The sequence below is a fragment of the Beta vulgaris genome, chromosome 1 (genome assembly GCF_026745355.1).
Source record: "Beta vulgaris subsp. vulgaris cultivar EL10 chromosome 1, EL10.2, whole genome shotgun sequence".
In the NCBI taxonomy this organism is placed as follows: Eukaryota; Viridiplantae; Streptophyta; class Magnoliopsida; order Caryophyllales; family Amaranthaceae; genus Beta; species Beta vulgaris.
Window position 1 is genome coordinate 5,288,839 of NC_079202.1, and position 10,206 is coordinate 5,299,044.

General features: G+C 36.9%; 1 protein-coding gene across 3 annotated transcripts; it reads right to left on the bottom strand.

The window, feature by feature from the left end:
- Positions 1-1,549: 1,549 nt before the first annotated feature.
- Positions 1,550-9,839, bottom strand: LOC104905768 (protein IQ-DOMAIN 32). 3 transcript variants are annotated; one of them, XM_048647198.1, is made up of 6 exons: positions 9,540-9,839; positions 5,897-6,487; positions 5,640-5,795; positions 4,655-4,726; positions 2,816-4,547; positions 1,550-1,883 (listed from the first exon to the last, which is right to left on the bottom strand). In XM_048647198.1, exons 1-6 carry the CDS (start codon positions 9,615-9,617, stop codon positions 1,864-1,866), a joined length of 2,649 nt encoding a protein of 882 aa, XP_048503155.1. In that variant the 5' UTR covers positions 9,618-9,839; the 3' UTR covers positions 1,550-1,863. The 3 variants fall into 3 exon arrangements, with proteins under 3 accessions (XP_048503155.1, XP_048503150.1, XP_010692700.1); XM_048647193.1 differs by having other exon boundaries at positions 5,897-6,493; XM_010694398.3 differs by having other exon boundaries at positions 5,897-6,475; positions 9,540-9,838.
- Between the last annotated feature and the right edge of the window lie 367 nt (positions 9,840-10,206).

Consider the following 10,206-nt stretch of genomic DNA (forward strand, 5'->3'; position numbering starts at 1 on the left):
TTCTCTCTCCTACTTTAACCCATTTTTATTTGTTTATTTATCTTAACCCCTTTCTCTCTCCAACTTTACTCACATCATGCCCCACACAACTTGATTTTCCTTGATATCTGTAGGAACAGTAAGTGGGAAGATCTTTAGGAAACGGAGGGAGTAATAGACATACAATAATACAAATATTAAATATAAAATAATAGACAATAACACAAGTGTAATACTATATAATCATTGTGGTACTTTAATTAAAATTCTAATAATAACATAATCAGCTAATAGTGATATGAATAATAAAATAATGGACAATAATACAAATGTTTATTGAACATTGACTATTTTGACCTTATTGGACCTAATTAGACCTGATTGAAACTTATTGCACCTAATTAGAACTTATTGGACCTTATTAGACCTGATTGCTTATTTACCTTATTAGACCTGCTTGGAACTTATTGCCCTGATTGGACCTAATTGCAACTTATCTGAACTTATTGGACCTGAAACTTAATTTTTTAAGTTGAAGAGAACACACCCTTAGAGCAGTAGAGCTTATGAGCTTGGGGTAGGCTTGTGATGAGACCTACTCGTTTTTTGGATTTTCATACTATGACGTGAAAAGACTCAAGACGGAGAGTTGTGACCTCCTATAAGCTTGAGACACTGTTAACATACCCCCTGTCTCCCCTACCCGAAAGAGCGAGGGCGAATTAAAGAGATCTTAGATACGTGAGTAGAGAAAGTGACCGGCTAACCACTCACGGGGATCAATGTTAAGGGGCCGATCTATAAACTTTGTTTCTATGAGTTTATTAGATGAAAAAAAGTCTCTACATATGTTATTTCAAAACTTTTACCCCTATGTAAAATTCTCTTTCATATATCATAGCTTATTTGAGTTTTAGATTTGGTATATCTTTACTATTGGTTATACTTAAGGTGTCTCCTTTCTGAAAATGAAAATAACATTAAATTATTTTTAAAAAGTTAATCATTTTTTCAACCATTTGTAATAAAATGTTAAATTTACTTATTAAATATATGGAATTATGAATCCTTTTTATAGCCCCATAAGGCCCATACTTGATGCCCGACACAAAGCTCCGAAATTATCCGGGATAACTCTACTCAAAATAGTACTCCCTCCGTTCCATAATATAGTGCTTGCATTGCAATTTGGATGTCCCAAAATGTTATTCTTGTTTCTATTTTTTATTTTCACAATTTCCCTTGAATTCCCCCAAAACCATGCAAACATCATTTATTTGCTTCTTGAAAATAGTTTTTTTTTTCTTAGTTTATTGAACCTAAGGGTTGAATTAATCATATATTTAATACTCTTTCATCCATTATACACCATTCTCCTAAAATCAACTTTTTTTTCCCACAACATTAATTGTTTATCATTCATGTTCCGCTTTCCTTAATTCTTGTAGAACATGAAGAATAAGCACTGTAATATGGGATAGAGGGAGTAGTAAAAATCTTACTCCAGCTGATATATTACTGAAAAGAATCAGATTCCAAATATGCAGAAGTGAGAATTGACAGGGAACAATGAATTCAACGGCTTACATTTAACATACATAGCAGAAGATTTTAGTCATACAAACATTTGCACACTCTGATATCGCAAACCTGGAAGTTAAAACTCTGTTGATGAAAAATAAAAAATAATGTGTTTATAATGTACATTTTAAAAAAAAGATATACCCTCAATATATATTTCACAAACCAAACTCGCACTCATTTGAATGATCTAGACTTAAGTGGAAAGTTACAAGGTAATGGCAAGTTTCTTGTGCATTGATCTCGGTTACATCAGACGAATGTCCTTGCATCAGTAGTCCATACAATTGTTTGCAGCGCCTTTCACCTTTGCCATTTTCTTTCTGTAAGGAGAGATTATTCAGTTAATTCTTCTGTTTCCGTAAACAATAAAATAGATTTCTTGCAGTAGTATATAATTAGTACTTGCGTTATATGCCCAAAAAAAAGGCTGAAAGCGAAAAAAGGTTGATGTACTATGGATCACATTAGGTGGTAGTAAATCAGATAGCAAAAATCAGGAAGATGTTGGAGCTTCAGTTGAAACTTGAAACATGAAGGACCAGAGCGGGAAAGCATGTGTGTGTGTGTGCGCGCGCAGACGTTTATCTACCGTAAAGAGCAATTGATAGAAAGATACAAGTTCCTCCATTTTTATTTTAATTACGATATAGAAAACCTAAGCTGGCTTATAGGCGAGGCTTGAGGTGATGATTGAAGAGATTCACACTGTTAGAATCAAATTAAACAAAGGCATTAACGGCAGATATGGCCATAATGCACCATGAAATCCACAGCCATATTAGACTTCTCTGAAACAGTGATCAAAAGGAAGAGAAGAAAAGGACTGAACATCCATCAAAAATAATCAATGATAGTTTTAAGTCACCAAGGCACTTTCCATGCTTTACGAATTGACTAACACAAAGATTGTCACCCTAGACTTGCCAATTCTTCCTTTCTAGTTTATCATACTATATAATACCAAGAAAATGGTGCCATGGTGACATTCTAATCTTTATCTTACCCTCCTAGTCTCCTACCTCTTAGTTGTATAAAGATAAGGCAATTCAAGTCAAGGACTCCAGAAAGTTCCGGACAGCAGTGGGTCCCATGAGTGATAGCCACGGTGGGTACCACCGTACCAGTACCACTGTTGGATATGGAAAGTACCAAAGAACCATTTTCCTTATCCTATCCTTTTCGACAAAGCTGACACTAATGGACTAAAATCGTATAGTATCTGATAATTCCAATAGATTTATTTAGAAATTACCTGTAGAAGGTTGAGAGCCATTTGCTTTTACACCCTCTGTCACTTCGGGCGTTAATCGGTGAATCTGAGGAGAAACCTGCCTCCCAGTTGCGCCAGGTAGTGAATGTCTCTTCTTGGAGTAAAGTTCTTTATCATGGACATCTGGGCTTGATCTAGGGGAATTAGCCTTGGCTCTGGCAGATTCAGTAGCTTGCATATAGCTCGGCAAAGAACTACGACTACTACTCTCTCTGGGCTCCTGATCAGCAGTGTCAGATTTTGCTGAGCCAAAAGAATTCCTTCTTTTCCCACTCTTATGATCCTTAGGCAGATGCTCGGTACTACTTCTTGCACCAGAGTCAATATTTGGGTTTGATGGGGACCGCTTTTCTGCAGATGGGAAACTACGTTTTCTGTTGGATCCATGTTTATCAATCTTGTTCCTTTTACCTTTTACTGATGCTTGGCTGGAAGGTGTTCCTTGAGACTCTGGCACCGTCTTATGGCTTATAGGTGAGGATTCAGGTGATGGTTTGTATGCTTGATGATCTCTTGCTAATCCATGTTCTGTGTGCACATCATTTCCAATTTCTTGACATGTCTTCTCCACAGGCGAGGAGTCCATATTGGTCATCGCTCCCACAGTTGCAACGTCAATCTTCACATCAGATGCCTTTGTCTCAAGTTTATCTTCCAACTGTTGGCAGACCTCAGCATCAACTGGATCAACAGATATATCATTAGTCCCACGAACCTCTCCCTGCTGAATCATGACAGAAGGTACATCAGTCACGCGCTTGCTTGACAGGTCATTGGCTTCACAATCTTGCTTCTCTCGAACGTCAGGTGGACAAGATGCCTCCTCCAGAAGCTGGACTTCCGGCTCAGCTTCTGTATTCTCAATTTCTGATCTATCAGGTGAATCAAGAGTGGAAGAAATTGAGAGTTCAGTCCCACATTCAGATCCAGCAACATGAATCCGCGGGTAAGAAGTCCCAGAAGTTTCAACATAAGCAGGAGTATTGGTTTTCTTGACACTTTCTTCAAGATACGGGACTGAGTTGACATGGGATTCCAATACAACATCTTCGTGGGATGTTATAGTTACTCCACCTGGATTTGCAGCTGAAGTCAGTTCTTCAAATTTTGACTGAGCAGCGATAAATGCAGGACTGCTTGCCTTTCTAGATCCATATACAAACTTCTTTCCCTCATCGTTCAGCTCTGAAGATGCTGACCGCTTTGTAGAAAGTTTTGGCTGTTGGATCTCTGTGGCCATTGTAGCAGGTTCATCTTCCAAAGAAATAGGTTCTGCTTGCATACGCGGAATTTCGGTTTCATTAGCCTCAATCTTAGCAGAAGCTACATCCTCCTTAACTATTTCTTGCTTTTGAATATGAGGTTGTTCTGTCATGAACTCTGTTGGCAAAGAACACGGTGAGCAGGAATCAACAGTGTTAACTTCATCAACAACATAGTTTTTTTCATTTTCCAACAATTCTTCCCCTTTCTTCATACAGAACTTAGACTCTACCGAGTCCAAAAGAGCCACTGACGAAACTTCAGCACCTGCTTGTGTAGCAATTTTCTGAACCTCGATCTCCTTCTCTGCCTCCACACTAGGCTCTAGTTTTTCAACAACTTCAGATTTTGAGACAGACATCCATCTCTCCAACCAACTCCAGGCTGAATTGGGCCTCATTGGATCACATCTAATATTCAGAGATTTGGGCTTTGATGTAGACTCCAACAGCTACACAACAACAACAGCAATCGGCCTCGTTACATAAACAAGAAAGCTCAATGTCACAAAAATTAAGGATGACCCAAGTTGGCAAAGAAAAGCATAAGATAGTTAACCTGGCGGGCAAAACTATTTTGAAGCAGCTTCACAGTGGAAAAGTGAGCATCATTTGGTTTAATTTTCTGGCCCTGAAACAAAATCAAATAGGTTAGATGACTAACAAACCCTACTAGTACGGGAGAAATTGCAACTAATATACAAAGTAAATAAATAAAATGATGCGACTGCATGAGATGCCTGAAATACTGACCATCGCACTGAAATCAAGGTAATGAACAAATAGCTTGGGTGTATGAAGACAAGCTTAAAGTAAATAATGCCTTCATATCAGTGTAAGCTCCAACATCATTGTTATGCAATTGGATTCTCTATTTATAATGGTAAGGATTACATCCAAATTATGAACAGGTTAACTCAAGGAGTATGGAATACCAATCAAGACCGAACATTATGCTCCAATAAGAGCAATTTCAGTCAAAAGCAGTGCGTCATTGCCAAGTATGACGGCAACTATTATGTTGCTTAACAAATGGGGAACATGAGATCAGAACATAAAGATACAAAAAGTTAGGTGTGGTGTGATGATACTACACAAGATCTTAAAACCTTGAAGCTTTATGTTACATCACTGCTTGCTTATCTTACATATTTATGCTTCCTTTGTTCTTTCTAGCTGCAATATTTTCCTAATTTGATGTTCTAACTATGTTAGAACATAGCTCTCTTGGCATATGAGTTCTCTCTCTGTCTCTCTTTCATCATCACATGGGTACCTTTTCCATCACTCTCTATCTCTATCCTGTCACATCTTCTAAAATATCATGCATCCCCTCTATGTTGCAACTACGAGGCCTATAGGCTAGAGAAAGTAAAATTCGAGCAATTAGAGTGGTTTGGATGCTGGAAAGATTCAAACAAGTTCAGAGAAAGAGTATTGATTATGTTTAACTGCAAGAGGGGAAAAGCAGTAGCTAAACACAAACATATCATCATATAAAGAAAGCAGTGGATATGCAGTAATACATATAACTAGTGCATTACCAAGGACTTTGAATTGCGAGCACGAACAAGAGCTTGAACCTTGACAATGGCTCTGATGCAATGCAGAGTTCCGACAGCATGTCTCCGGACTAGATGTCCACGAATAACAGCTTGAAGTTTGATGGCACTCTTTAATTGCACGAGCTTTTGTTGCGCCTGGCAAATTATATACGAAAAATGATCAAAGACATGTTGGTCTGGAGAAGATCAATATGTGAACCCATGAAAAAACCAACTGTGAATAAATAGATAAGTACCAGGAAGCCTCTCATAGCTGTTTGAATATTAATAGCGGCGGTTTCATCCAGAGCAACATTGTCATCACAAATATTATCTGAAGCCATCACTGACTCAGATATCTTAAACTCGGCTGACTCAATGCTTTCATCTTTTGAAACACACGAATCATTAGCTATACTTGATTCATCTGATGTTTCATTGCTATCATTTTCTGAAACAATAGCAACATCAGCCAATTTCTGTTCAGCTGATGTTTCATTGCTTACTCTCTCTAAAGCAACCTCATCCTGACTGAACTTTGATTCTGCACATATTGCACCATTTTCTGAAGGGCCCACCACCACGGATTTTTTCAATTCACTATCATTTTCTGTACCAACAACAGTTTTACTAAATTCCTCAACTGGTTTAGGCAGTTGTGGCTTCTCATCAACATTAGCAGACTTAACTGGAGATTGGAAATCAATACTACCACTTTGTGGGGTCTCTTTTTCTGGAAAAGTAGTAGTTTCTGAACTGACATTGTTTCCTAGCACCCGATGCCTGCCAGATTTCTTCCTGAAACTCCAACCCCGTTTATCATTTGATCCCTTAGCCTGTAAGTTCAGCTGCCACTTTTTGAGACATTCTAGCTTAGGAGTAATATAAAAAGGGGTCGGGAGAGAGGACAAAGGAATTGAGTCTGGACAGAGATAAATATCTAGAAAAGCAATATTACAGCTGACTACTACAAAAATGATGTGGCAAAGGCATGAAGCAAGATGGTTAAAATGAGAAATACCGAAATAGTCATGATGATACTAAATATAAGAAATTAATATCCTCCAAGCATATAAAACATCAAGCCATGTCAAGAAAACATTGTAAAATCTAGAATGTACAAGTTGTAATAGAAAATGAAACATAGAGAAGGACATATATGCCTACATAATTTCCTCTCCATTCAAATTGTTCCTCAGTAGCATCCATCCACTGTTTCTCTCATTCTAGGTTCCCACACATTTGAAGGTTTAAGAACACATATGACATGTCTATTAACAGCACAAAAAAAAAATACTATTTCTGACTTGCCCATTTTGTATGTCAAATGCTATATTCAAAATCATTCTTCTAACACTATATCAAACCAGTCTAACATTTTATCTTCTTGTCAAATTTCCCCTTAAAAAGAAAATTTATCTCATTCAAAAACTATTTCCATCCAGGACACAGGCATGTCATGCCATACCTTTGAGGATTTCGGAGTTCTTATTCCAAGGAGACAGCTTCCTGATACTGAATTAATTTTCCTCCAACCCTCCCTAACCACATCTAGAAATGACTGACTCCAACAAGACTAGCCCAGCTAATAGCCATACATATTATTCAGACTCTTCAGAAGTATCCAACTCAACTACAAAAAACTTCTCCACATTTTAGTATTACAACTTTACAACGATCATAAGCAAGTATCCATATCAACTCCAGGTGCTGGATACATATCAGACAGGGGTTCAGCTGCAGTATGGTAACTGAAATGTCAGAGTGATAGAGGCTGATAAAGGTGCTCCTTCACTCTGCACCTAGAGGCCAAAACTTCAGTGCCAAGGCTGGAGAGCTGGGGTTACTCGATTTTTTATTTTATAATTTTTCTAGAGTATGTCACATATATTGAACTTGCAAGATATATGTAAGCACTAAAGTTTGAACAGTCCATGAGTCCTATGTTCAACTTTCTAGTGCTGCATCAGTTTAGAAATATTACATAATTTATCCCATTGCCCAAATTACGTGGTAAACAAAGCTCTCAATCCAAAGGGGATAACTTTTTGAAAGGCTCCTAAATCACTAGCCCAACTAATAGTGATGTCAATTCACCCTGGGTTTATTATCCAGTAATTGAGGTTTCCGATCATAGGCTCGGCCAAGCAACCACAGTTTTCCCAACTCCTAATCCCAGCCTAAGGCTGAAAGACAAAGGCCTTGTTCCTACTCCCACACCCTCACCCCCTTTCCAGTAGCTAAATATAAAGAGGGGCTATATTAAAAAGAGTAATGTGAGGTTGCCTGTCTGCTAAGTGCTAACCACCAAAGTAAAGATCTAGATGAAAAACAAAGGAGACTCTTCTCTACTAACTCCCACGTGGGCCTAAATTCCATTTTTAAATGCCAATTCAATAAGCAGGTCAGAAATGTTGTCCTCATTTTTCCTTAAACAGCACAACCCCGAACCCCCCATAATAATAATAATAACAATGAAAGTAAGAAAAAAAAAACTAAACAAGAAAAAAGGAGGGAGAGAGAAATCATTTCAAGGAGAATGTGCTGCAACTGTAATAAAGGTCAAGAGGGGTGTTTGGTAAAGGTCAATTCAACCCTAAACAGTATATTTGCCTTAGTTGGTAACGTTTGGTAAAGAGTAGATAGGGGTTAATCTATTTTTTTTTTCCAAGATAGATAATAAGAGAAGCAGATTGAAGGACAGATTTGCTTTAAAAAATCTCAAAACTCAAGCTCCAATTGAATAATTAGTTAAAATTTCTTATGCTAGTTGCTACAATGTAAACAAAATATAATTATATCTATATTGAGAACTAAAACACTTTTATGGGACAATCTATCCACTGCTCACCAAATCTACTAACAGAATATGTTCGTATCTACAAGTGACAGTATTTCCAATGTTTTTCGCCTTAATTAAGTTCCCCATACAGATAGAAGCGCCTATCAAAAAGATATTCCAAAAACCTAATTTCGTTATCTAAAATGAAGAACATTTCCCACCAAAAGATCAGTCCAATAATACCACTCACTGGTAAATCAAAGGATAGATCTCAGAATGCAAAAGACTAAGTAGCCGCCTGAATCTTTTGGCCGCGGGCCGCAAAGTGAAATTGTATCTTCTTTTAGTATATATTTCTGTTTCTAGACGCAACAAAAGAAGAACATAGCATAGAAATTTGGTGAAGAAACATGTCAGTAAGTCACATACACTTGAAGATATACCACAGATTGGGCGTCCCAAATGTAGTCCCAATGTCCTATCTACCGAAATTCGACATTTCATTAAATACCCCACACCAACAACTACTTCATTCACAGCTTACTAAACTTAGCAAACCATCCACATCTACTGGAAGTACTCAGATCCAATAACAGCAATAATTTCAACAAAACATCAAATCCTTTAATCAAATAAGCTTGAATGTACCAAAACAAACTAGATTTGTCAACATATATTCAAACCATTTTAAGATTTGTGCACGACAACAAGTTAAAAACTTACCAAATCTTCAACCAATTCAAAATCAAATCAGCAGAAACTTCACAAGTATAGAACTTGAATACTTTAATGAACCAGATCTTACATCAACACAACTAAATCAAAACTCAAAAAGCTAATAATAACATCATTAATCACATACTTAATCCACCACCTTACACTTCAAAAATTAAACATAAAAACACTCAAAACAACTGCTGATTTACTCAAAAACAACTGCTGATTTACTCAAAAAATGACCGTTATAAACACTGATCACACCAAATTACTACCTCAAAAAAAAAAAAAAGAAACACTAAATGCAGATGCAGTTTCTGGCAAATTCACCAGCAAAATCAAAGTTTTTTAGAAAAAATGGTGGAAATGAAGGTAATTGAAAAGAGAAAAGATGAAAGAACCTGAGGAGAATGAGCATCGTCATTGTCGGGAGTATCGCTGCCACAAACGATGATCTTCAAGCAGGAAGAAGTCCCCATACTTTCTTCTCTCTCTAGAACTAGTATAATTTCTCTCTCTAGAATAAGAATTAGTATTTCTCTCTCTAGGTGTTTTTTTGTTGTTGTTGTTAAAGTGAGATAGTATGAGTATGATAGTGAGAAAGAGAAACCATTTTCATTTTGATTTCCATTTGTAAATCTAGTGGAGAGTTGTACTACTACTATTATTGGGACTTGAACCTTAAGAGAGGGAAAAATGGAAAATCACTTAACAAAGTACAAAAAAAACATTAACACGGACCTCAACGTTGCTCCTAAAATATAGCTTACTTTTTTATCTTTCAAGTCCGGATTTTGTTTTTTTATTTATTTTGGGTTTGAGTAGTGTTTTTTACCTTTTTTTATTTTTCTTTTAATTGAATTGGATAATATATGATTTAAGGTTATTTTGGCTGTCTAAAGTAAACCGTTACTTTGGGTAGAGAAAGGAAAAGAGTGTCAGATATCTTGTGCTCTCGGAGGTACTCTACTCTTTTTATCCTTTTGGGTCGTCTCGGCGTTGGGTAAGGGTTGCTATAAATGATACACTACACACTAGTACCTACTTTTAACTCATGTATATGTACAC

What these genes read in the sequence shown, in the direction of transcription:
- LOC104905768 (XM_048647193.1), bottom strand. Translation starts at nt 9,617, where the DNA reads ATGGGGACTTCTTCCTGCTTGAAGATCATCGTTTGTGGCAGCGATACT. An exon ending in CAGCTATGAGAGGCTTCCTG is followed by an intron (nt 5,796 to 5,896) that starts GTACTTATCTAT and finishes ATAATTTGCCAG; the next exon opens with GCGCAACAAAAGCTCGTGCA. An exon ending in TGGCTCTCAACCTTCTACAG is followed by an intron (nt 1,884 to 2,815) that starts GTAATTTCTAAA and finishes CTCTCCTTACAG; the next exon opens with AAAGAAAATGGCAAAGGTGA.